The 27,340-nt window shown below is 41.8% G+C and overlaps 3 protein-coding genes across 12 annotated transcripts in view; all 3 read right to left on the bottom strand.

Annotated features, from left to right (window-relative positions):
• Nucleotides 1-268: 268 nt before the first annotated feature.
• On the bottom strand, nt 269-11,217 carry eif5a2 (eukaryotic translation initiation factor 5A2). 4 transcript variants are annotated; one of them, XM_031559601.2, is made up of 5 exons: nt 10,974-11,217; nt 6,310-6,500; nt 6,091-6,195; nt 4,321-4,452; nt 269-2,222 (listed from the first exon to the last, which is right to left on the bottom strand). In XM_031559601.2, exons 2-5 carry the CDS (start codon nt 6,481-6,483, stop codon nt 2,160-2,162), a joined length of 474 nt encoding a protein of 157 aa, XP_031415461.1. In that variant the 5' UTR covers nt 6,484-6,500; nt 10,974-11,217; the 3' UTR covers nt 269-2,159. The 4 variants fall into 4 exon arrangements, with proteins under 4 accessions (XP_031415461.1, XP_031415460.1, XP_012692491.1 ...); XM_031559600.2 differs by having other exon boundaries at nt 10,978-11,217; XM_012837037.3 differs by lacking the exon at nt 10,974-11,217 and adding an exon at nt 7,727-7,825.
• A 1,324-nt stretch (nt 11,218-12,541) lies between these two features.
• Nucleotides 12,542-19,382, bottom strand: slc2a2 (solute carrier family 2 member 2). Its single transcript, XM_012837026.3, has 11 exons — nt 19,227-19,382; nt 18,000-18,095; nt 17,519-17,721; nt 17,115-17,239; nt 16,900-17,015; nt 16,330-16,492; nt 15,784-15,971; nt 15,475-15,579; nt 14,802-14,903; nt 13,917-14,120; nt 12,542-13,700 (listed from the first exon to the last, which is right to left on the bottom strand). Exons 1-11 carry the CDS (start codon nt 19,239-19,241, stop codon nt 13,509-13,511), a joined length of 1,509 nt encoding a protein of 502 aa, XP_012692480.2. The 5' UTR covers nt 19,242-19,382; the 3' UTR covers nt 12,542-13,508.
• A 520-nt stretch (nt 19,383-19,902) lies between these two features.
• Nucleotides 19,903-27,340, bottom strand: part of tnika (TRAF2 and NCK interacting kinase a) — a 75,620-nt gene continuing 68,182 nt past the window's right edge. For all 7 annotated transcript variants that reach the window (XM_031559691.1, XM_031559693.2, XM_031559694.2 and 4 more), the window contains 6 exons: nt 27,229-27,340; nt 26,132-26,232; nt 25,643-25,792; nt 24,905-25,064; nt 24,086-24,225; nt 19,903-22,678 (listed from right to left, as the gene is read on the bottom strand). The exon at nt 27,229-27,340 is cut by the window's right edge and continues 23 nt beyond it. In XM_031559691.1, coding sequence (XP_031415551.1) covers nt 22,595-22,678; nt 24,086-24,225; nt 24,905-25,064; nt 25,643-25,792; nt 26,132-26,232; nt 27,229-27,340 — 747 coding nt within the window. In that variant the 3' untranslated portion in view covers nt 19,903-22,594. The remainder of the gene's footprint in view (nt 22,679-24,085; nt 24,226-24,904; nt 25,065-25,642; nt 25,793-26,131; nt 26,233-27,228) is intronic.

The raw sequence follows: 27,340 nt of genomic DNA, 5'->3' as shown, positions 1-27,340 counted from the left end.
TATTTTGGGGTGTAGTGTCTTTCCAGAGTAGGGAGAAAGCAAATAAAAGTTAGACACAGAGCTTTCAGTTTAGTGGTTTAAGCGAGCATACCACTACTACCGCTCCACCTAATATATGCAATGTCTGGGGAAGGAATGCATGATAAGGCTTCTGAAGTAGTGAGTGCCATTAGTCTTCAGCTTGTGCTTTACCAGAGGCTTTCCAAGACAACAATGTGAGGGCACACTATGCAAAACATCACGGGAGAATGAATACATATGGTTTTGGTTGGGGTAGCAATCAGATTTACTATATAACACTCTTTAAAACAGCAACTTTCAGAATCTCTTCATATACATAATTAATTTCTACAAGTGCAGCAAATAAAACATGTTGACATTCTACATTTTGAACCATGTTTAGTTTTTTGGGGGGGGGGGGGTTACACATTTGTACACAATTAAGCAAGAAACTAAGTGACACGGTACCAAATTGAGCTTTCTCAAAAAGAAAAGACAAAAAAGAAAATAATCTTTTTGAACATCAAGTGCTCACAAAATGAATACGATCACCATTTAAACTTGAGCTACATGACTTAAATATTACACAACAACTGAAGAGATTAAGACTCATTAAGCCTATCCCTTCACTGTAATTTCAAAATACAGTCTATCGGCCACTACAAAAAAAAAAAAGGTTTACGCATTAACCTCCAAGAAGGGCCAGGTCAATTAAGTGCTAAGTATTCGCGACATTGAAATATGGCTTAGGGCACACACTGCTTAAGTGTGGTGGTCCTGCAGTGTCAACCCATCGCAAATGGGAGCACTGTTGCCTCAAGACTGGTCAAGTGAAGTCACCTTACTCAACGAAAAGAAAAGCATAATTCTTTAATATTCTCACGAGGGGGGGGGGGTGTATCACTTTTCAGAATGGAAAGTAATCACGGTAATACTAGACACAATCCCCACTTTTGTAAAACCCAAGATTCCAGGGGCAAATCAAGTAGCCCTTGGACTCTGGTGGGACGCATTTTCAGCCAGAATAAGCAAACACCAAATGTTGTGCTGTAAACAAAGAGGCATAACCTCAATTTCAGAATCAAAATGAAAAAGCAAACTTGAAAGACTGTGTGTCTGTGTTGGAGGGGTATTAGTTGATGTTAACTCTCCTTAGTCTGGTGACAAAAGGCCTCAAGTGATAAAGTAAATATCAATTTCTCCTGGTTGACTCCTACTCAAGCCCACAAGGTGGCAGTGCGACATTCAGGAAAAGAAAAATCCAAACAAAAACAAAACAAACAAACAAACAAACAAACAAACAAACAAGAGCCTAGCTACCTAGATGACCGATACAGGCTTTGAGTATGGTGGTAGATTTCATCATAGTTTTGCCAAATACAGACCAACAAAACCAACTTCTTTTGTTTTAAATCAGAGGTAAATTGTGCATGGGCAAGCTCATCCGTGTCTGCTTTTTAGGTTTCATTTTCTCCTTCATCTAGACTAAGAATCTTTTTTAAGGCAGACCGGATATGGGGAAAAACTGCCGCCGTTCACGTGGATTACGATGTCAAGGTGAACACTGCACCCTTGCACCTGCTCCAGAAAGCATGCTATCTACGACCAAAATCAGTGATGGAAGTAGGTTTGGGAATGTGATGGGGAAGGTGACGGTGGCATAGAGTACAGGGCAGCAACCAACTGGGCAAACATGCTGGAATAAAAGCCTGCCATGCCAACCAAGATGCATCCTATGGATGGCGCACTCTTGCTGCGTTTCACAGCCTCCTAAACCAAACATGCTTCCCACCTTAAAAGGAATGAAAACATAGCAAAAAGAGAAAGGACGAACATTTCAGGGATGTTAATTTGTGTTTTTCAAAGAGGGAATGTTGATGCAGGAAGTGGAAATGGAATGGGTGGAATGGAATGGTGGCAGGGGTGATGAGGTGGGAAGGAGATTGCTGGGGGTAGAGGTGTACTCAATGGTTTGGGAGACAACCAATCAGCCATCAGATACATACATAAGAGACATTATGGGAAAAGGTCCATCACGGTTTTGGGTTTGAACTGAAATGATTCGAGGTTGTTTGTCAAAGGCCGTAGCTTTGGTGCCATTTCAAAACCAACACTTTCTGGTGATGGGTATTCGCCCAAACAGCCCGATCCTGCCTGGTTTACTTGGTCATGGCCTTGATGGCAACCGCACACTCCTCTCCCATGGCAGACAGGACTGAGATCTGTAGGGAGAAAACAGAGGTAAACAGTCCTTCAAAAATGTTCATGGTAAAATCCAACAAGCAATTGTACACAAACTCAAAGTAGTCTTAAAATCACCAGACACACTGATCACACCAATGTTCTACTTGGCACAGATATCAGGCCAATTCAAACCAAGACCCATCGCCAATACAATTTCGGGTGCTCAGAGGCTAAACTACACAACTTTGTCCCGTTTTGATTGCTTTATATATTTGTCATTCTTTTTGCGTGTGTGTTGCCATTTCATTCTAGCCAAATTAAGCTTATGACAGCCTAGTCCCATAAAAGAGGGTCAAATGTTTAATGTTGCCTAGGTTTCACTGGATCTAGTGTAAACGCAGACACACAAATCAGACACCAATGCTCAGCATGTAATTAATTGGCCTTTTGTTGCCAACATGCATAGCAAACCCTTTGTGACTGAGGAGTTTTTTTTTAGCTGAATCGCCAAAATCCCTATCCGTCGTTCTGGGGCAGGTAAGAGGAGATGTGGTTAGGAGGTGTTTCCATTCCAGGTTGAGCGCATCGAATCAGCTTTCTTGATTACACAGGTGGACAGGCCAGATGGACTCCATTTAGATGTGCACTACATCATGGCTGATTTACATCACAAATGGTTACTGTTGGCATTAGCGTTCAGCACAAGTAATGCAGACGGGTGACAAATACCCCAGGCTTCTGCCACAGTCGGGCCCCATGTGGAAGTTTCAATCAGTCAGGAATTTGTCACATGTGCTCGCCATTCTGAACATACATGACAAAGGAGGGGATGAATCGAGTTCAGATCTTCTCACCTCCAGGTCACAAACTTTTAGTCTATATACTGGACTACACTAGAAGATCTAGAATGCTTCAAATTCTAACTTATTGGAGGATTAGAGAGAAAGAAAAAAATACTTGTATTCAAACAAAGACTTTGAATTTCCGATCCACAGAAATACTGCAGGTGTGTTACACATGGCTTTGCTTCAGAGCCAAATACAGCTGAGAAGATGCTGGATCTATTATCCATATTGTGCACTTTACCCAAGACACAGCATTATTTGTACATCAATGAAGCATCACACCATCAACTAATGTGCCAACATCTACATTCCAAATAAAAGCTTACCAATGTCCATAGCATGTATGACTGTTCTTTGCCAAAAGTGACAAACTGAAACATTGCCACAATGGGGCCTAATTTTTTGGGGTTTAAAATAGGGCTGTGGCAGTATAGAAATTCCTCAATGCGGTATTCAAAGAATACCGCCTTGTAGTTTGTGTTTAATTACTTCCGCCAAGGAGGTTATGTTTTCCTTGCAGTTTGTTTGTCTGTTTTTTTGTCTGTAAGCAAGATTACTCAAAAACCATCAGCCCGATTTTCATGAAACTTGGTGGCGTCACAGGGCAGATCCACAAATGTACCCAATGTTGCGAGAAACAAGATTAGGCCTTGGTAGAGGTCAGTACTGTCAGAGCGCTCTTCTAGTTCCTTTACTTGACATAACTTGTCCCTGAATATGTTGATATTGTTGAGCTGAAATGTTTAAGGAGACTATTTCTGCATACCTTGTCTGTTAGCGTTGCTATAGTATGCAGTCATGAGGCCTGGTTGCAATCACGAACGGGAACGCCCCTTTTAGTTACATGTCATTCGCATTTATTTGAACGCAATATTTGCATATTTGTGTTTTCCCAGTAATTAATGGTCAGTCAACCAGCCAGTTACAATGATGTGATGCGCTTGCTAAATGTTAAGTATGCTCAGTGTAGAAATCTGGGCGTTTTTCTAGAATAGTGTTGTAGTTTGTGTGGAGAAAAACAAACAAACAAAACACATGTATTGTGGACGTCATCCTTTTCAAAATATAGATAAGTGCACACAAGACCACAGACCAATCCACAGGCTAATTGAGGATGGCAGCACTCTAAAATAAGAGGGGGGGAGCTGTTATGACTACTTGGTGATAAACAGCGTAACCCCACAGTACTCCTCTTAGTGACGCTGTATTGCGGGGAAAAAAACATTGACTTTCAAGCTGTTGAATGAAGCAACAGCAAAAATGACCTGTTCAACAGGAGAGAACTGCTTACCATGATGTCTTCATTAGCTTCAAATTTGTTCTCTATCTCTTTTCCCAGATCCCCTTCAGGCAGCCTTAGGTCCTCACGAAGGTCTCCGTTGTCCTTCAGGAGGGTCAGGAACCCATCGGAAATGTTGACCAGCTGTGGGAGAGAGCACATGGGTGAGGCTGTATTTCTGCCCAGAGGGAACTTGAGGCCATGTGAACTTTTACACCCAGACATCAGGTTCCAAAAGGGGTACATTAAACCAAGGGTGACAATGTGCGGCCTTGTAATGGCACAGCAATGCATTCCAAAGGGAGTCCAGTAGTGAGCTTGAGTAAGGTGATGCAACACTGCATTTTCTTAAGGAATGCCATTGATTCAGTCAGCAGCAACACTGGCAGGTGTGGAGGCAAGGTCATCAAGTCTTTGCATTGGTATCTGCAGGAAATGACTCAAGATACCAACGTCAACAAAATGTCAACAATATCCTTACTTGTGCAAGCTCTTTAAAAAAAAAATTAAGACTGTCTAGAGTAGACTGCAAAACTACAGCTTTCTCTTTCTTCAGAATGCCATCAAAAACACACTTCCACCCAAGCCCAGCACCCTAAAAAGGCAAACAGCGGATAAGAAAAGGTTAAGACTACTACTAAATCTTTACTTTAAATTTCCCAGCCTGGTTCTACAGGACAAAAGTTCCATTAAGCCTCACTTTTGAGGCAAAATGCTTTCCTGCTGATCAAATTATCCAGTTACCACAATGCAATGTACTTACATACATACTTCAAACCATGCTAGCCAGAGTTTAACTAGAACTTGAATATTTACTTGAACAAATATCGTTCAATTAGGAAACAAGATGAGGTCTATCAGTTTCTGATGCATTTCTCTCCCTAGCTTGCCATCCACGCATTTCTGGCATCTGCGGCATCTGACTAAAAGAGCGTGCTGATCTGCAAAGTGGCGCTCTGGGAAATGAATTCATTGACAGTACAAAGCAGAACCCTATGAAGCTTCTGATGTTCGCAAGATTCTACATTTGAGATACTCCATATTAAATGTACATAACAGCCGCTGCAAATAATCTACGGTTATTAGATCTAATGGAAAAATAAGAAATATATATACCTACTTGAAAGAGATATGTGGAAAAAGTGAAACTAAAGAGGGTATATGCCACTGCTGAGCCCAGACAGCCCTGGCCCAATTTAACCCCTGTGAATAGGTGAAACAGTATAGATACTCAACAATATGAATTATATCCACACACCTTCCAGCTTACTGCTGACATCAAGTGAGCACACTGGTGACTACACACACCATAAATGAAGCACCCTTTGCCTTCTCTAACCACTGTTGGTTCAGAATGTTAGCTAGTATGCTAAAGATGGCAAATTAATCGTGACAAACAAAAACTGTTGGGTCAAATTCATAATGTATGAAGAACCGAGGTGTTTGAATAACTACCACCTCCCACAAAAAAATCCGTGAATAGTCTCCGAAATAGTCCTGATTCACTTTTCAATACTACAAGTATTGTAGTGAAGTTGAAAATGTCTAATACATCAACACCACTAAACTAGACAGAATAGTGGTTTGGTCAAATACCACTATTAAGCCTCAAACTAATCTTATGTGTAATCACTGAAAATACAAGATCATTTTTGGTCTTTAGAGTTTAAACAATTACCAGCTGAAAATCTGAATGAGAGACGCCATTTAAGATTTAACCCCAATAGTGTTTGTCTTTGCAGATTATACATACTTTATGATCACTTGCGAAGCTGAGCCTACCTGGTAATCAACCCTTTTGATGTTAGGGACATCCATGTTGTGAGTGGAAGGGCAAATATCCTCATTCTTCTTGCCAGTGAAGATATCAATTCCAACCATGTGCACCTAACAATATCAAGGACACCATCATTAATCATTGTTAACATTATTTGCGCAGACATTCTGGACCAATACTGGTCACATGACCTCTGAAACCAACAGCACATTTTCAGTGCTTACCTTGGCATGACCATGCTTGCCAGTCTTGGAAGTTGACATTTCCACTATCTTGCACGGACGTCCCTTCAGAACGACAAAGCCGTTCTTGCGCAGGGCGCTGCATTGCATGGGGTAAGTTGTGGAAGCCCCAGAATCTCCACTGGTGAAGTCGGAGTCGAGTTCATGGTCTGCCATGATGGGAGGCTATGTTTCTGAAATAAACACATCTAAATAAGTCACGTGTTTGCTGTTGCAATAAACCTGTATTAATTCTTCTAAAGGCCCACACATTCTTTCAACGTTGACATGGGGCCAACGCAACTCACAACTTCTGGTATACACATGAGCATGCATGCAGTGTTTTAGTGGTGTAAACAGAGGAATGACAATGAGTTTATTTGGGTGACAGAATCGCTCACTAACTAATCGTGATTAACCGACCAGTGCATAGCAAGACTGCATAAAACAGGTGAACTGCAATTAAGCTAAGCTATTGGCAAACTAAAGTAACATTATCCATTTCACATAGAAACTAACTGACATATTAGCTCCTCTTACGTCGTCCTCTAGTTAAACACGTCAACACTTTTCATTCAGCTGAACCAACAGTCGTGGAGGACAACCAGCGAATTCGAGCATCTGCCGAGATGACAAGCAGGTAGGTAGACGCATCTGCACAGGTAGCGAGGTAGGTGATCCAAGGATATACAAAGCAGATTGATAAAGGGTAACATTGAAGGGTTCACTTAGCTTACTTAGGTGGCACGACCTTGATTCAGCACATATCAATAGCAACACTTTTACTCATTGGCTAATTCAAGGCCTCATAAAATGTACTTTAAGTGAACTTAGTAAGGAAGAAGAAATCTTGGTAGCTAGCTGAACGACAGTGCTTGGATCGAGACATTTTTGACATGGAAAATCGCTAACGATTTCCAACGTTGCCGGTTAGCTGGCAAGCAAGATACTGCCAACTGCAATAGTTTGCTAGCATGTTAGCGCAAAGTAAATCCCCTTTTAAACACTTAGCCAACAGTTGCCGAATTAGTGTCAAATATAGATGCCATGCAGTTTAACATCTTCGCCGGTCCGGGCAGATCAAACAGACAACTATGTAAAAAAGTCGAATGCTTCACGCCACTTTAAAACGGAATATTTTAATGTTACCGAAACAGCTTACAAGGCCGCATGCCCGCTTTTCACTTCATCAGCTCAAGGGAGACACATAATAGCTAGCTAGTAGCACGACTCCACACCCTACTGCGCGTTCTTTGGACAAGATGCATGGATTGGCGACTAGCGACAATTATTAGCAATTGTAAACTCACGCCTTTCTGTAGGAAAACTTCACTTATCTACATAAAAGACTTAAGTGAGAATTGCAAGTGATAACAATGATCTAAACTGCGAATGAAGCATGCGCCATGCAATTTCTTACCTTTTAACAAAAGGAATCCGTCACTGCGCAGACTCCTCTACTTTGACTGCGGCAGGTTTTTTAAGAGGGCGGGGTTTCACTTAGGATTCACTTCCGGTACATGACGTAAGTGGAAAAGCTCTCAAGACTATTTTTAGTTTTAACAAACGGAGTGACTATTGGTACGGAATTCCATGCCGATAAGATTGGCACCATAGACATATATACATATGTCCGAGAAGAAGTAGCTGACCCGCTCACCTTTGAAGGCCTCTCCAGTTGGCGTCTATATATGTATATATGTCTATGATTGGCACTGCACAATAGTCCGTATTTCCTGGTGTTCAAGTGTAATAATCGTTCAGTGATTAGCATTGTTGCCTACCAAGCATTTGAGCAGGTTTGAATTCAACCATGCCCAATTTTAATTCATTTATTCAAAAAGTTACTGACTAAACATACGGCCTACACTGACTAAGGGCAGTTTTGTATGGGACGGTTCCCTAGGGTTCGAGTGACGTAAATGTTGTCATCAGAGGGTGTACACGCGAATCTGTATGGCCTTCTGTGTATCGGTGTATTGTGTTTTTTTGGCACGGCCACAAAGCTGTAACTGCACCTAGAGGGACAATCAATCCGAGAAGAAGTAGCTGACCCGCTCACCTTTGAAGGCCTCTCCAGTTGGCGTCTATACATGTATATATGTCTGGCCATGTCTATACATGTATATATGTCTATGGTCCTGGCCAATGCTGAAGAGGGCGTCGATGGCAAACCGTTATGCTTCCTGGCAGTGTGGCTACACATAGTGGTCTGGCTTGAAAAAGGGGAGTTTAGGGAGAACTGAAAAATATTAATACCATTCTGGACACCCATTTCCTGGTATGGCCAGTTTGATGTCCACAGTGACAAGAGGACAATGCGTTGCAAATACTGGCACAGTGCTTGTTAGGTGAATATTCACTCAAGTTACCTCAGGACTCTGGAGTTGCATATAAGTATATCTGTTAAACAACAAGCTCGTGGGGCTCACCCACGTCCCGGCAGGTCAGAGAGAGGGAGCCCAGGCTCACTCACAGACTGCAGCAGACGAGAGAGAAGCAACATTAAACACATAGACTACATCTTTGTGTAGTGTATTTTTCTGAAAGCATACACTATATTTGGGCAAATATATGCATAAATCAGACCTTTACAGACCGTTTAGTCAAAATGCTAAATTGTGTCTTTCCCTGACATGCCAGAACAAGTAAAACATTGTGTTCTTACCTTTAGGCTGTCAGTGGCTTCAGGTTTTTGACGGTATGAAAGCAACAGCTTTCGTTTAAAAAAAAAAATTAGCTTTGTTCACACGTCTCCCAGTCTGACTTACTGTGGCAGTTCTGGTAAAATCAGGCCAGTACAGAGCAAGACGATGTCTCCTCATCGGAACCAATGAAAACAATTTTAAAAACAAACATCAGCAAAGGTGTACTTTCCTGTGAGTCTGTGCAAGTTTCACATGCAAATAACTGGCTGTAACATCTTCCCTACAGGCCAGAGGCAGCTCAGAACCTGTTTGGCATATTGAGCCACACCTCTCCACCTCCCTCAATCAGTTCACATCTGATTGTTCAGAGTGGATGGTGGAAAAGTGCAAGATAGGTCAACACGAAGAGAAGTTGGTTTAGGATTGTTTATCATGAAACACTGATTAAAATACAGGTTGCAGAAGCTGGCATCTTCTGAGATAACAGCTGAGCCTGCAGAGGACCCGGCCTGGCTCTGGCGTGGTTCCGCACCCGATCAGGGCCAGCAGCTCTCCTGGACGGTCCCATTTCTGATTCACTCCTGGTACAGTGTCAGAACTTTCAAGAAAGCTCTAAACAAACCTTATGAATGTGACAAAGAACAAGCTGCACAAGCAGAAGGACTATATACTACAAAGTGACAAAGCACTTACGTTGTTTTATGTCGTTTTTCTTGTGCAGGGATTTATATGTTGTGCCCGTGTTCAGAAAATCTATTATAGAAGGGGTAGATATTTTCATTTATCTCAAACACATACGTGTGCAGTGCTCTCTGGTGCGACTTTAATAATACTTGTGAGAGCTGAAAACCTTCATAGAGTGGTGTACACCTTGACTTCAAAAGACTGAGCATCAAGCAAAAAATTAGAAATCAAAAAGAATGAAAGAAAATCCCACTCAGCCACCTCAGACATATATCACATGTCAGTAAAACTCAATGAAACATGTCCTCATGAACCAGGTGACCAATTATTATCACCAATTATCATCAGCTTTGCTACCGTGCCCGGTGTTCACATACGGTGTGCTGGCATGACCCAATGAGACATCACATAACTGGGAAATTATGGTTTGTCAGAGTCTCTGTATTTAGAAAAAAATATCTTTTGCACTGAAAAGCAAAAATGAGACCTGTCAATGTTTGTCCTTTTCCCATACAGGAGCATTAGACCATTGCCTCAGTGATGGCATTGATCTGTCTGAGACATGTTAATCTAGCTTGTTCTGACGAACTGTCAATGTTCAAAGCTAACACGTCCAAAAGGGCAATTAATTAGTGAATGATTTTGATGGAGATCATTTCCAAACACTGTTAATGACTTAAGAATATAATAATCAAGTAATCAAGTGCCTTGTATTATTAATTACCTTATATGAATCATGTACTTATGTAAGCAGGAACATGCCTTTTCTGTGTTTCTGCATGTGTGTAACTTAGATTATTAGGTGCCACTTAGTCTGCATATGTACAAGAGCATGTTTAGACCAGAGGTGATAAGAAGAGTCGAACTGTGCTTCTTCCGACCTTGCAAAACTTCCATCCTTGCCTCAGACGTCAGATCCACCACGTGGTTATCCCTACTGAACGCTAAACTTCTGTCTATATAAACCTTGTGCGATGTGTTGATTATTGCTTCACTTTCAGCCTTGTGCTGGGAGTGAGCCAGATTGCAATTGTTGTTGTTGTTTGTCTAATAAATATACTTGTATGCAGCTCCGGAGTCCTGAGGTAACTAGGGTGAATTTTCACCTATCAGATTTTGTGTCCTTTTTCTTACAGTATAATTTAACTTATACCTACACTAAAGTTTATTTTGTGACAGAATCAGCATGTGCTCAGGGGTCAATTGAAACTCTTAACAGGTGAAATAACTGCTCCTTGAAAGACTAAGAACAAAAGAAAGAAAGCATGAATGACAGAAAGGTCAGCCGTCAGACCGAATGGTGTAATTTTCATCACATTTGTGTAACCTACTCACCCACCTGTGCTCCGGTGTGGCGTGCTGTTACGGTCACATATATCGAGGTAGAGACCCAATTGCAGACCAGATGCAGGGAAAAACTCAGGATTCCGAGGAAACACAGAAGATCCCAACTTAGGGATCCAAACACGGGCAGAGCAAAAACATGGAAGCAAGGCAGAGAAAGAATACCAGAGGACCAGAATCTCTCACCATGCTAAAACTGACGAACCCACGCGAAACACAAGACAGACTGAACTTAAATACCAAAGGGGGAACTAGACATCAAGACACAAGTGGACTAAACAAGGGGAATTAGCAATACACAAGAGAAACTAATCAGGCAAACAAACAGGGTGATTAACAGCGCAGGTGTGGTAGGTAACTGAAAAAAACAGGAAGTGGCAGGGGGCAGGTGGGGGCGGAGTTTCAGGACAAAGACAGAAAACACATGGCCTGACAAAACAAACACAAGAAGCACATGACAAAATAAACAAACAGGGGAAAGCACATGTCGGGAACAAGGAAACACAAAACAAAGACAGAGCAAGATCCTGACAGTTACTTTAGTGCATTTGGCAATTCCTCTCATAGAAAGTAGGTTGCACATTCAAATGTATTCTCACAGTGAGGCAGTGACTGCAAAGGAAATAAGCCCCATTTACCTCCCATATACTGGCTGCTTAAAGCTCAGGGGTCTTTGTGAATTCAGGAAAAATCGTGTAGTTTTGGGTTAGTGCACATGAGCACTGTCTGGGAGAGCGGTCCATGGGGAATACAAATCACAGTGAGTACATGTTTTGTTGAATATAAAATGAGAGAGAGAAAGAAACAAATATAGAAGAAGAGAGGGAGACAGACAGAGACTAAAGAAGGTTTTTGCATCCAACAATCACTATTCAAAGATTTCAACAGGCCAAACTGATCATTTCATGGACAGAGGAAGAAAAACAGACAGACTGAGATTGAGAACAAGAACAAATGAGATGAGGTGTTACGTTTTTCACCAGATCATCACTAAGTATCTCTGTTAATATAAAGTACTGTCTCGTCAGTCTCACAATTATAAAATGGCATAATAGACTGAAGGTTCGTTAATAAGACATCGGTACATTTTACTGGTATGAAAACTGTGATATTAGTGCAGCAGCCACAAATCCACCTTGCTCCTTCAAAGTTAAAAGGAGGACAGTAACTATTTGCAAGATCAGAGATCCTTAGGCCTCCTGGCGCCTTTCCGCTTCCCCTGGAAAACCACAGCGATCTCCTCAAAGGTCCTGCACTTGGTCTCAGAGACACAGAAGTTTATAAAGAATATAAGATATAAGCATAAAAAAATAAGGAGATAATAAACTTGTTAATTCAGAAAAAAACAATGCACAATTCGTTTTTCTCTTGTGAATGCATTATGCCCCTGTAGGACATGCTCTTAAAAACGTAAGATAATTCATAACAGGGATTCTTTTGGGAAACAGGCCCCTACTTGATTATTATTTCATAAAGTTCACGTAATTTGTGATTTTTTTATTTGTGCCACTAGAGGACACTAAAAAACAAGTAGCAAAAAAAAAAACCACAATTTTGCATTGTTTTTTGTTTTTTTTAATTAAAGTTTATCATCTTCTTAATTCAGAATAAATGTTTGAAAAACAGAAATAAAAAAACAGCTCTGCTCTTATCAGACTACTTGATAACTTGAATGAGGACTAACTCAAAGACCTTTCATTAGGCTATGAAAGGGGAAAATGAGAAGTCTTCTGAGTAGAGTTTTTTGTGTGACCAAAAAAACAAGCAGCCCACACACACAAAAATGTCTGCTTAGAAGACCCTCACAAGAGAGTTTTATCAGCAGAATTACTTTTAATGGTACTCTTTCTCCCTTCAGCGGCCCATACAGGTTCACATCACAGCGTAATTTCACATTTAAAAGAAATTGTCGTATGAGCATGTTTTATTCCCATAACAAGGATATTTGAGAACTGCATAGGCAAACATGTTTGCAATTTCCTTCTTGTTAAAAATTAACAGTTAGATCGTGTTCACAGATTTTTTACTTCAATTTAGGATAACAAATGCTGGTTTAGTGTTAGTTAGTTAGTGTCACTGTGCCGTGTGAGAAGGGTAGGCTATCTGTAAACTTTCATAAAAATACTCCCTCTAGTAAAAATGCAACCACACCAGCTTCATGTTCAAGTTCATATACATTGCAACATATACATTCAAGCTTGAGAAAAAAACGGCAGATAACAGTCATTACAGTTACCTGTGAACACATTATTAGGTGGCACACAAAATTAAAAGCAGCAAAGGTGTGATATACTTTCATAAATATAAAAATAATTACATTATGTAGAGGTCTTTAATTACTTACCAGATCATCACTAAGTCTCTCTGTTAATATAAAGTACTGTCTCATCTCACTCACAATTATGAAATGGCATAATAGATGTGACATGTGATATTTGTGCCACAAATTCACCTTGCTCAGTCAAAGCTAAAAGGAGGACAGTAACAATTTGCAAGATCAGAGATTCACTGTTTTCATCCTCCGTTTCAGGCCTCTGTGGAAGACTTGAGCTGCTCCAGTTCCGTCGCTGTGTTGGCGCCTTTCCGCTTCCCCTGGAAAACCACAGCGATTTCTTCAAAGGTCTTGCCCTTGGTCTCAGGGACCCGGAAGTATATGAAGACGGTGAAGATGAAAAGCAACCCAGCGAAGACGATGAACACATAACTTCCGAGGAGAACCTGAAATGTCAAAGCCAAATTATGACAGAGCCCGAGGGAGCCTGCTGAATCTTTTTCTTGAGATCAAGAAGCTAAAGCACTGCAAGGTAGAGACTGACTACTTCTATCATAAAAGTTGACTACTTCTATAATAAAAATAGAACATGATATAGAAGCACCAAATGCATGTGCCATTTCACACGTCTAAAATGAAGGTGTCTGATTCCCGTCTCTCACCTCTACATAGGGGAAAAACATGCCGACGATGAAGTTGCTGGTCCAGTTGCAGCAGCCTGCCAGTGCAATTGCTGCTGGACGGGGCCCCTGGCTGAAGAGCTCAGCCACAATGAACCATGGGATAGGTCCGGGCCCGATCTCAAAGAAGCTGACAAAAAGGAATATGGCTGCCATGCTAACAATGCTCATCCAAGAGTATGTGTTCTGAGGAAACAGGTGGATGGGGGTATCAAACACAGTATGCAGCGCATCAGATGATGAAGGTTGGATAGGGCGGAACCTGCATTCAATTTCATTTTTTTCTGCACACTGTGGCCTAAAGAAGTATGACTCTCAAGATTAATTTCAAATATACCTTCTCAGATACTAAAAGTAAAAACTATACAGCACTGCTTAACAAAGAACATAGACACAAATAATGTGTAGTATATCTTGCAATGATGAAACAAACTGCAGTTTATGGATTGAACCTTGGATTGAAGTGGTTTGTTTGGCCTAAATGCTAACAATCAGCCCTGAAAATGTTGTGAGGATGCTTTGAGCAGCTGGGACTGGTAATATAAGCAGACTATAGCCAGGATTGATGGTAAAATGAATGCTGCACACTATCAAATATTTCCAGTGGGTAAAAATCAGCTCTTTTCTGCTAGACAGCTCAAACTCCAAGTACCCTACAAGGTCAACCTATAGATGGCGCTGCAACAAGAAAACGGGTTCCCACTTTATTTCAAAAGTCATGTTTTTGGAACTGCACTGAGAAAAATCGTATGTGCTAATCACAACAAATTGTTGGTCAAATCATAAATCAAGGCTTGGAGTACTTTTTCAACACACTGCAAGTGAAACTTAACACCATGTGAAATGTACTGTTCACAACACACTTACCAAGTAAACCAGGCCCACTGTCATGGCTATGGCACACAAACACATTCCACCCAAACCAATGAGTGTCAGTGTCCGTCTGCCTGCTCTGTCCACCAGAGCCACCTAAACACAAACACACACACACACACACACACACACACACACACACACACACACACACACACACACACACACACACACACACACACGCACAAAAACATGCACAGTTTTATAATAGCATTACAACCATCTTATGTGATTCATTTTTCATCTTAAAATTAGGCTTGGCTTGGTTCTGTTAAGATCACTGGTAGCGACAGCCCTTTCACAAGTCTTTGTGTACACTGCCATTTTGTCCTTGAACAGGGAGATAAATGGGGCTGAGTTTCCCGATAAAACCTGGCAACCCTCCACGGGCTGCAGAATGCGTAATGCTGGCTTTCTAGAGAGTATGCAGAGAGGAAGGTCTGCAGTACAGTTTACACAACCACCACATTGCTCATTCTCAGGTCTGTTCCACTCAAGTGACCGGGCACTAAAGAGTCAACTGTGCTAAGATGATGCATTCATAAACTGCCTCTGCCTATTCTTTTTTGAACACAAATTAAGGAGGAGATGGGGGGGCACTTTTGTGTAACCTAGAGAGGAGGGCATGTATGCTCCATGTTTGACTAAAATTAAGATGCTTGCTTACCGAAACCAAAGTGAAGACCAGATTTATGACCCCAACTCCAATTGTGGCATACACAGGCTGTGTGACTCCCGCTCTTTCAAAGATCGCTGTGGAGTAATAAAAGATCTGAAGTAGAGAGACAGGCAGACAAGTATATAGATAGACAGGTAGACATGAGAGAGACCAGCCAAAAGAGGGGGAGATAACACAAACATTATTGTAGAATGAAAGAAAATGGGAGTCAATAAAAAGGACAATCAAAATGATAGGCGCTGTAAAACGAATTGGCGCTTGTATAAATGTAGGCGTTCTCGGAGACTGCTTTCTTACGGCATTGATTCCAGAGAACTGCTGGGACAGATGCATCATCATGGCCACCACGAGCTGCTGGCGGTACACAGAGGAGCGCAGCAGGGCCAGAATGGTCATCTTTTCCTCCTTCATCAGCTCCTCCTTCTCAGCCCTCATCTCTGCTATGTCTTTGGAGGTGTCATACTCACCCTTGAACCTCTTCAGTGCTGTGGCATTCAAAGGGTCAGGCTAAGATCACTAAGAGTGCAGGGTCAATTAAATATTGTGCCACTTCAATATATCTGATCCAGATGTTTTACAGGTGATCACTAATTTATTATCACAAGCCTAGCTACGACTCAAAGAAAACCTAAACATCTTTAATGATAAATTGCAGCCTTCTATTGGATATATGCTTTGACTGTCAGCATTTCCTATTTAAATTATTATTAATATAATATGTGCTGACCAGTAACATTATGCTGACCAGTATTCTAAAATGTAAGAGCCCTCCCTCTTCTGCCTGTACTTAAGAGCAGTGTTGTGCAGTTTGAAAAGGCCTGAGTATTAGTATTCTCAGCATACATTTGCGTGCCGCCTCCTCCTTGCCCTGCATGATACAGAGGTAGCGCGGACTCTCTGGACACAGGGGGAGCAGTAACATCTGCAGGATGGCAGGGGCACCAGACAGGCCAAGCAGCAGGGGCCAGAAGGCATCATTGCCCAGCAGGAAGTCAAGCCCAATGACCTATGGACCGGAGAAGGGGAGACTTGAGTTAACTCTTCCAAATGATCCACTATACCAGTGGGGGAACATGTTGCTCAGTATCACATGAATTCAAATCTGCGAATGAACATGTGCTAGGGACGTGCTCTGGTAGATATTTTCTATTAACCACCGGTCATCTCGCAATGCTGTTTGCTGATGAAAGCAAGATTTAATAAACATTGCCACAACAAATACAGTATGTTTTTTTTAAGGTGACAGATTTGACAAAGACAAATTCTACTCACATCCATACTTTTGTGAATTATTTTGTAAATGAATTTCTCCTGAAAATCTAAATTCACGATATGCTACAGCTGTTTCAAAATGTCTTCTCTTTCCGTTTTGGTTCGACAATGTGAGTCATATTCAGCGATGTGTGTTCTCACCTGACTGATGAGAATGCCTGTAACTACTGCCAGTTGGTGAAGTGTTCCTAAAGCACCTCTGTATGCTAGAGGAGAAATTTCTCCAACATAGATGGGGACCAGTCCGGAGGATAGACCTAAGCAGTTAAAGAAATAATACCAATAACCTTCATCTGGTATCTTTTTGACATCCTAGTGTGGCAAAATCCTATAACGCACTTTGAATGACTTCTTACCACAGTAGAAGCCCATAACAGCACGGCCTGCGATGACCATGATGTGGGCTTTGCCCATTTTGGCCAGGCCCATCAGTAGGCCAGCAGCGATGGCCAGAACATTTGCTGCTAGCATGCCTTTAATCCTGGCGGGATGGGAGAGGAGGCGGCGTTAGCATCTGATGGGATATGGCTGATCCCAAGACTCATCTCACTGACGAAATGATTAAACATGGCAGTGTTTTTTTTTTTTCGACCTTTTTAATTCCACCTGAGGTTTGGGCACAATGATAAACACTACCCAGCAGATGAAAATGTAGACACATACTATGACATAATATGATAATGACAAAGATGGATTAGAAAAATAATATCATCACATTCTGGTTCCGGGATAGGTTGTTCACTCATAAAACAGTTCTCACCTTCCTCGATAGTCAGCCACAAAGCCAACCAAGAAGGAGGAGACCATTCCACCGACGGAGAAAATGGCCACAGACAGGGACCAGTACATGACCACTGAGGGGTGAAGCTCCACTAACTCGGTGGAGTTGCCAGGTTCCATGCTCACACCAGTCAAGTCATCACTCTCAACGCCGAGGGAGCGAGCATAGTGCCTCTCGATCACCTGCCAGAGTGCAAAAAGGTCTCCGTATCTCACTGTGCTATTCGCAACCAATGGCCAACTGATACCCGTTCTTCAAACAGTATATTGTTCAGTGAAGACATTGAGCATTTCGATTTAGAATTTCACAATCTAGACAAAAATGGGAATATTCTTTTCCCAACTTATCTGGTGAGTAAACATACTCATCTGTGATCCACACATGATCCTGATGTGATGCTGGTTCAACAAGTCAGTCAGATTCTATTGTATGTGTTAAGGTGCTAATTTAGATGGTTTACCTTCTGAGGAGCATTGATGACCCCTAGGCTGTATCCATACTGCAGAGATCCCAGGACTGCAGTGAACACAGCCAGGACCAGATTCCCCGAGAGCTGCTGCAGAATGAGCACAGAAGCACATCAGCTATGCAGAGTGGGTGCACACAGGTGCTCATACACACACACACTTACTGTAGAGAGACTGCATGAGACTACATACAGTTAATACTAGGCAAAGAGTGAGGAGCAGGGCAACAGTGTCACCTGGTACCGTCAGAGGTAACATACCAAATCTCAGCTCCTCAGCAGAAAATGCACAAAGAAAGAAATAGGGGGGGGGGGGGGGGGGGGGGGGGAGCAAAACTATTTTTTACCATTACTTTACCATCTCTAGTTAAACCTGAATTCAAGAATATGTATTTTCATGTGAGTCAAATGCATATGCCATTGTTCTCACTAGCCAATACAAAGTCCTTAAAGTGCTTATTTTGTATTTGTTTTTAGGAGCCTTTCTGCGTAATAGGTTAACAGTTATCCCTGAATCAATTTCCCCCCAAAACTGAGTCATATAGATTCAGATAAAAAAATATATACAAATTACTTCTTAACCTCTAAAATTGATAAGAAGCCATGAAGCCAAGACACTACGAAACAAAAGACTTAGTACACAATGTATACTTAGGAATGTGATGTATGTTCACGTTTCTGACGTCCTGTGTAAATGACCTCTGTAGAATGACTCGTGTACATGCTCATTTATGCAATAGAAGATTCTAATAGACCAAACACACGTAACTAGTACAAATATTGATAACAAACAAAAAGACGAAACAACAATAAAGTTCAATTCTGTGGTTGGATATATACTGTCCAAATGTGCTATAACCTCTGAGCACTGCAAATTAGTTTGTTATGCACTGGCACCGACTGAGATCTCACTACCTTCAATTTTTATTTTCCTTTTTGTCAATTGAAAATCACCAAGTGCATTGTAATCCCTCTCAATGTATAAATACATTTGAAAACACCAAGCATCAGCAACGGCAGCAACAACATCAAACAACACATTACATACTATTTACAGAGGTATTAAGACATTCAGATGTCAAAAGTCAAAACGGCTTTATCATTTTATTATAAAATCAAAACTCAATCAATCAATGTGTCTGAATTACTATAATTATTGAACCTGTTTCAAGGTCCAGTCTGTATGCAAGTCAAAAGAAGGATTTTCTTATAGCACTTTACCTTTCCAGAATCCATTTTGGGTGCAACTCCCTCTGCGAACAGGACTACATGCTGCTTTTCTTGGTAAATAATCAATCCTGTCAGTTCATGCAGTAGCCACTCTCGCAACAGAAGGGGTCTTGACCGCCCCCCTCTCCCCTGACATTGACAAGCTAATTTGCAGTGCTAGCTTGATTTTGATAGCTAACTTCATTTTGATATTATGAATTTAAATACAATTGACAATCAGTCAACAATCCGCTTGCTTATAAGACATCATCACATAAATGGTAAGATAACAGCAATGTATAAAAGGATTTGGCATCCTATACGTGCTGTATGGAGTGGTTGTGCGTGGCTGCATTTAGTGACAGTATTGTACATAGTTCAAAATAGAACTTGGCAATCAGTTGTAAACTGTTATTCTCAATATCTGCGTCAAATCTACAGGTGGAGGAAAACATGCTGAAATAATATGGTTAATGATACACAGCAAAAGCAGGGGGACCAAAGTCTGAGGGTCGATTAACACGAGTGATGAGACAAGGGCTGCAATACACATACACACACACACACACACACACACACACACACACACACACACACACACACACACACACACACACACACAAGCTGCTGTGTCTCCATTTTTTTCATCTCACACAGTAAGCTAGGAAAAGAGGACAGGACAAGGTAATACTTTCTTATTGTTCTTATCTTTATTCTTAAAAAACAAAATGAAAGACAACCATTGATGTCTTGTGTGGGTGGAAACCATGACCGTCTCCTTGGGGAACATGTCAAAAACTAAAACACTACCCAATCATTGTTTGAGGTGATTAAAGTGTCAATGCCACTATAACTGAAAGTCAAATATGTGAAAGTCAAAGTGACAGGAGAGTCTGATTCTCTTTAAAACTCCCAAGCACAAGCTAGCACAGTGTTCCTCCCAAACATTCACTCAATCACTACACACACACAAACACACGCACGCACGCACGCACACAAACACGCATGCACGCGCACGCACGCACACGCACAGCAAGACATCATTATTGCTAAAACTCTATATCAGGAGTGCAAACACTCATGTCTCCACATAACTCTTCTCTTTGTCCATTTAAATGCATGTCTGAAATACAAATATGTACAGTGTGCAAAAATGACAGATGACCCCAGAGAGATGTTCAGAAGATTGAACGATAGATACACTCCCAGGGCTTATGTGATTGCACACAGGGGACCAAGATAATTACAGTGTACGTGAAAACAAGATAAACAAATCTGTAATGGATGCAGTATGACTATTAGAAATGACACTTGCACCGCTTCAACTGTGGTCACTTGATGGTGTGAAATATTTACAAAATATTTCAAAGACATCAATTAAAAGGAAGAAAAAGTAGCACCTCCCTCATCCTAAACAGTAAACAAGAAAAAAAAAAAAAGATTAATAATCCAGTTTGAGGACTTCTGCAACTCCGGTATCCTCTTCGGAAGTTTCCGGAATGTGTATACTACACTACAGCTATGAGATGGATTGAGAGGATGTGCAGGGCTGGTCCCATGACTCAACCCAGGAGGAGAATTCTGAAGCTGTGGTGTGTGTGGAGGTGTGCTCAGATCCACACCAAAGGAAGTGGGGCTTGCCCACCTGAGCCTGTTTACGAGGCACCAGTCCAAAGCCCCTTCTCTTCCCTTCCCTTCCCTTCCCTTCCCTTCCCTTCCCTTCTCAAGGGCACTTCACATGGTCTGGCCTCCCTGTCTGTTTTCCCATGTCAATCAATCGGCAATGAATGGCTACAGTAGTTTTAAATCCGCAAGCAGGGCTACACATTTCTGCTTGCTGCATTCTGTGAGTGATTTAATCAGACTTGTCTTTTGCCTACTTACGTTAAAACACACTTACTGTCATATTATTTTATGTCACATCTACAATGTTAAAACAAGGTCAATCTTTTTTTTTCCCCAGTATGTATATATAAAGGAAACTTTAAACTATTTATACCATGCTAGATGATACATCATCAAATTCAAAATGATATAAAATGATTTCAATAAAAGAAAATATACCTATTTTCTTTTCCTGCTCAAATCAGAATAACACATGATCTTAGTCTGAAACTGTGTCTTAAGTGAGTTCTCCTATTCTGGCAATCCCACTCTCATTTTCATAAGGATGAAGGTATTGTTGTGAAAACATCAGCTATAATGTAAGGTCTCTCGATCAGCCTCTGCCTTTCTGAAAAGAAATAACCCAAGACACATGATTACGAGGTAGGTCAATTACAGTCCCAAGGTGTACAGTAGTTGTTACGATTCAGCAGTGCACAAGAGGCAGCCGTGTTGACATTTGGGGCTTGCTTGGTGGAGCAGTTCTGAAGACACGAGCATTTTGAAGGGGTGGCGGGAATCGACAGGAATGTTCCGAACACAATCGCGGGCTTGGGAGGTGATGAGCTGGAGGACAAGGTTAAACTCAAGACACATGATGCACCAGAACCTAGGAGGAACGTCCAAGAGCATAAGGTCTGAATTCCACTCCACAACGGCCTGAGCCAAAGACAGCAGTGGTGATATGAAGGCTGAGAGGGTGATGGGGACAACAAGAGCACCAGCCCCAAAAAGGCCACAGCCCTCAATACAGTATAGGTATAGTGCTCATGTTTAGCACCAACCTGCTGCACTCCTCTCCTCCTACACCAATGTATCACAGGAGCTGCGGGAGTGAGAAACAAAAACAACCTGATTTCACTGTGGATGAAAACATCAAAGGTCTAGAAGTTTCCCTCTGTCAGAGGTTGCCTCTTTATTTTTTAATCTTTTCACATTCCCCACAACCACCCAACACACACACACGCACGCACACATATTTCCTGTACAGCTTGCTGTGATAATCCTGCCCCTCTGCTGCCCGAGACAGTAAAGCAGTAAAACAGCACTTTCTCCCACAGGTTAAAAGTCCACAGGTTTAAAGTCCCATTGTAAGGTGTGAGGGTGGAATAGCACACAGAGAAATGGAGAGCCGCCTCAGAGGAGGCTCCATGACCAGTCTCTTTTCCCAGCAGCAAGCCGCTTTGGCTCCCCCTGCTGGAGATGGCATGTCACTGTGGGGAACAGGCGCTCAGGAGTAGCGGCTCCAGTTCAAAAAGCCAGTTCCGTGGCTCTCCAACCAAAAAGCTTGATACAAGGCAATCCTTTCCAGAACTGGAGATCTGGAAACTTGGCTTGATCACAGTCTGAGGCTCTTTAGTTTCTCTAGAACTGTATTATTTTCTTCTTAATTTTCATTCTTTTGAACCAGTGTTAAATGTACCTAAAAAAATCAGACACCATCTTGGCTCCTTGTGACTAGGGTTGCCTCAGTGGCGTCAACTCGGACAGGAGCTTCACCAGTTCATCATGGAGTTCCTGTTGAGGGTCATAAAGAACACCTGACTGCTGCCACCCGAGCGGACCGAGGCAAAGAACACCTGCAGAGAGAAAGAAAGCATTACGGTGAGCAGAGGTTCATTGAAGAGTTTAACTGCAAAGCATCAGGGATCACAAAAATGGAAGGGCCTGAACTAAAAAACATTCCCTACTTTAGGCTAGTTGAATTTTTTTTTTTATGTTTTCACCTACACAATAAGCATCACTCTGGACACCTTGCATTGGAAAGTCATTTGAGTTCATCGCCAGTGAGTGTCAAGCCAAACCGATGGTGACAGGATCATCTTTTATCTTTCAAAGTGAAATTTGAGTTTGAAAGATTGAAACATGTTGCGCTAGATTACAAAGACCCTTTGGTAAATATTAGTGCTGTCAGTTTAACGCGTTATTAACGCAAACCCATTTTAACGCCGTTCATTTTTTTATCGCGAGATTAACGCGATTTAAAAAACAAATTTTTTTTTAGATTTACATTCTTTTTGGCCTCGCAAACTGTGTAGTAGGCTAACGTTACGGTTTGAGTGAATGGTGAGCGCGATACGGCGAAATGGATGATAAAAAGCTTCTGAATGGAAAGTTTACTTTTAATAGTTGTGTCGTGCAAAAGAAGCAAGCTTCACTGTTGTCTGAAAATGTCAACAGGCAGCTGGCTGAAAGCAAAGTAGTAGTAGGCTTACCTTTTATTGGTAACCTAACTGTTACGGTTCATTGTTTCTGAAATAAGAGGCCTGACTGCCATGGTTTAACTGCACGATAGGCTGAGTCCTTGTTTACCTGAAATGTGCACTTTATAATTTTATTTTGTACCGCCCTGTTTGGCAATGTTGGTTTTCAATAAAATAAAACATTTGCATAAAGCAAGCCAATACACTTTTCCATGTTGATAAGGGCATTAAAATAAAAATAAAAAGACAAAAAATAAAATAAATAAACAAAGGGACATTTAGAATAGATAAAAATGTCCGATTAATTGCGATTAATTTTGAGTTAACTATGACATAAATGCGATTAATCGCGATTAAATATTTTAATCGTTTGACAGCACTAGTAAATATACTTATTGTCCAAGTAACAAGAAGCAAAGTACATGTTTCCCTCAACAAAAACTGATGTGACTTCCTGCGCAGGTTTTCACTACTTCCTCTATGTAACCTTTTCTGACATCCATACACGGCTCTCTGAACAAAACCATTTTATTTTTCTTGGTCCTTTCAGTTCTTTTTTTCCTAAGAACTTCAAGACCATAATTCAATTGAAAACTCAGTTTACATAATACTCGGGCAGCACCCGCCAGGTTTATTATTATGGTCTTCATTCAAACAACGGTGAGTCTGAGTGTAGCCACAATCACCATTCGAAACTATGGAACTTTCCAGAACCACAGTGCCAGAACCGTAATGACAGCTTTCAGTTCTGCACAGGAAGATATGAACACAAAGAGCAGCTACCTTGTCATTCCTCTCACAGAGGAACTTCAAGCGCTGCGCTCGCTTGTGCATGAAGACCCCGTCCAGGTGGCCCGTCTCCACAGAGCGGATCTCGATGGCCTTCTCTCCCCAGCCCATGATCTGGTTGGAGTGGATATAAGCTGCAATACAAATACAAACATGCGTAAGTCCTGCATTACCCTTAACACCAACCTACAGCACAGAGCAGTTAAGATATATTTAGCGTGTATACGTTTGTAATGGATTTGTAATGGAATGATTTTTCTTTCAGTCAAAAGTCCTCTGCTTTCTCTGTAGACTGTGTTATGTAGTCTGATGAGTTAATTAAGGGTGAACCTCCTTTGTGGTAGTACACTAAGGATTTGCTCAAGGAAATTCATTCATGAATATTAAACCCAAACTGTAATTGCTACCCCACTGGCTTGTTCTGATGTTGATATCCAACTGTAGCAGTGATCTATACTCTAATAGCAACAGCTAATAGCTAACAAGGTAGATAATTAGCACTACTGCTGGGGTGCCCAGCCCTCATGAATGAATAATCCTAATAAACCCATGTATACAGAATTATTCATTTTAGAAAATCAACCAGAGAGCATGTCTAAAATCTCTAGTGATTGTGTGTGCGCGCTCACTCACACACACACGCGCGTCACAGAAACACTTTCTTTCCATCACAACACAGTCACAGTTTAGCTGGAGTTTGAATGATATTAAACTTGAATGATATTAGGATTTTGAACACTTTAACATCACAAGGGGAAAACTGGAGCAGCTTCTTTCCCCATTGTGGGTGTGAGCTGAAGATTGTGTCCTCACCGACTGAGGTGGGCATCTCTCCCCACTGCAACACCACGTCCTTGGTGATGCGTCCGTACGTGTTGACGTACACGCCCTCGTCCTCGTAGCACAGCAGCATCTCCATGCCGTCCGTCTTGGGGAGCACCACGATGGCGTGCGGAGTCACGCTGCTCTGGATCTGAGTGGGAGAGAGAGATAGAGAGAGAGAGGGAGGGATAGAGAGAGAGAGGGGAAAGAAAGGAAGTTAAAGGGACAGGAAGAGAGAAAGGGAGAGAAGAATAGAGGGTGGGATAGATGAATAAAAGAAAGGCTGTTAGCTGGGGAGTGAGGGGATGCTGTCCGTGCTTCCAACAGTCCACCTGATGGCAGCAGAACCCACAGCAGAAGCGAGAGCAGTCTCACACTGACACTGACACTGACACACACACACACTGCAGAGGGTCTGGTCAGCTCATTCACTCGTCCCAAGCTGTGCGATTACCTTTACGGCACTGACTGCTAAATGTCAGTGTTCAACATCAGATCAGCAAATAAGTACGTGCTTAAAACACGTAGCAGTTCACCTAACTGCTAATTTTACAGCATAACACTAAAACACAAAGGACCTTGTGTGTGTGTGTGGTTTTTTTCTCCCTAAGGCAGCATGTGCAGTATGGCTGCAAGCCAGCTCTGAGGGTACATACAGCAGGCTGCCTCAGCGGAAAGGCACGTACTTCTCATCAGTCAGATAGTCAGCTGTGCTCAGGTCTGGCTTACGTGTGAGGGGATGTAGATGTCGAAGGGGTTCCCGGAGTCCACATCAATGACATGGAAGCCCATGTTGGAGCCGTAGATGACCTTGAGCCTCTGACCTTCCTCCACCGTCAAGTCCACCAGCTGAGGCCTCTGAGGCAGATCTGTGAAAGACTAGCAGAGGGGAGAAAAAAAAAGAGAGTGCAAGGATTAGGAATGAGAAAAGTGTAAGAGAAAGAGTAAAGGACAGACAGAAATGTTTACATAGAGCTTTCAAGCCAAAGATTCAAGTATTAAACTGTTATGACAACCCCTAGGACTCGATCAAATCAGCTTTGTATGGTAATATCAAGTGCTTAGACATTGGCATGTTGCTGTGATGATTTATTCATGCTCTTTTCATTTTACGGCAATTTCCATTTTATAGTCACATCAAAATATGAATGAAAAACAGCGCGATTATGTGAATCAGAATATGAGGAGAAAAAAAAACAAACACAGGACTGCTGTTACCTTGAAAGCCATGAATTTATGGTAGGGCTTGGGGGCCCAGGCATAAATCTCCACCGAGTTCTTCAGAGCAATCACCAGGAATTTGATTCGCTCATATTTCACTAGGGAGGCAGGGGGAAAAAATAAAATCAGAAGCCCTTTCAATTAAGAGCCATCCTCCGCTCCCCCACCACTGCCTGTACTGACTCAGTCACAGGCTCTCCCTGTGCATGGGATCACTGGGACACCGCACCGCACAGCACCACAAGGCACAGCACGGCACAGCACGGCACGGCACACAATTCAGCTCTCTGGTTTCACATCACTGACTCGCTAACCAAACTTAAACACAGGCACAATTTTCCCTCCATTGCTAAAATCCAGCCAAAGATTAACAATCAGGGGCTTAACCAAGTCCAGTCTGTTAGAACAGGCTCCCCTAATGCCTCCTGAAATGTGTCCCCATGCCACAGCCAAACAGAGGCCTAATGTGTCATAAACATGCCACAACAGATATAAATAAATAAGTTACTTGAGCGATTATTTCAAAATGATATAATGGTGTCATGTCACCACTATTTGTAATTGCAATGACAAAATGTGTGATGCTGTGACAGGATATTAGCATGTGACATTGTTCTTATAACCGCTACTATTATCGGAGCATGGCAATTATGCACAAGGGTAAAATAACACTGGTATATCAGACATTTAGTCTGTTTTCACGCCAACTAAACTATCCCACCTAACAGCTCAAACAGACTCTAGAGTGAAAACACACTCATTGTCCTGCCAACTAAGAGAACACGGTGTCTGTGATGATATATTTACAATGTTATAACAGCAAGGTTCAGGACAGTGTCTACACCTACTGTAACCTTTATGAGTATGTAGCAGTAAATAATCTGAAACTACACCTTCAAAAGCACATAGTAGTTGACATATACACACATTTACATATTCTCTCATTCAATTTTTGTCACGTTCCCTTAAAAAGGAAATTCCTGCTTCCAGATGGGGATCAATGGCATGGTGACAGAGAAAGAACTATGAACCAAGATGGCTTCTCACTGCCCAATGTCCATTCTGCAGAGGTTCTGTGATCATATGGGACCTACCAACTTTATAGTGCACACAGCCCTCCAGCTCTCCTACGGTAACCCATCCCTGCTTCTTCTCCACTTCAGGGTCATTGTGCAAGATCCGGTTCCTCAGCCAGGACAGATAGTA

Source organism: Clupea harengus, chromosome 22 (genome assembly GCF_900700415.2).
Source record: "Clupea harengus chromosome 22, Ch_v2.0.2, whole genome shotgun sequence".
Lineage (NCBI taxonomy): Eukaryota > Metazoa > Chordata > Actinopteri > Clupeiformes > Clupeidae > Clupea > Clupea harengus.
The sequence above is the reverse complement of the archived record's forward strand: the minus strand, read 5'-3'. Positions and strand labels throughout refer to the sequence as shown.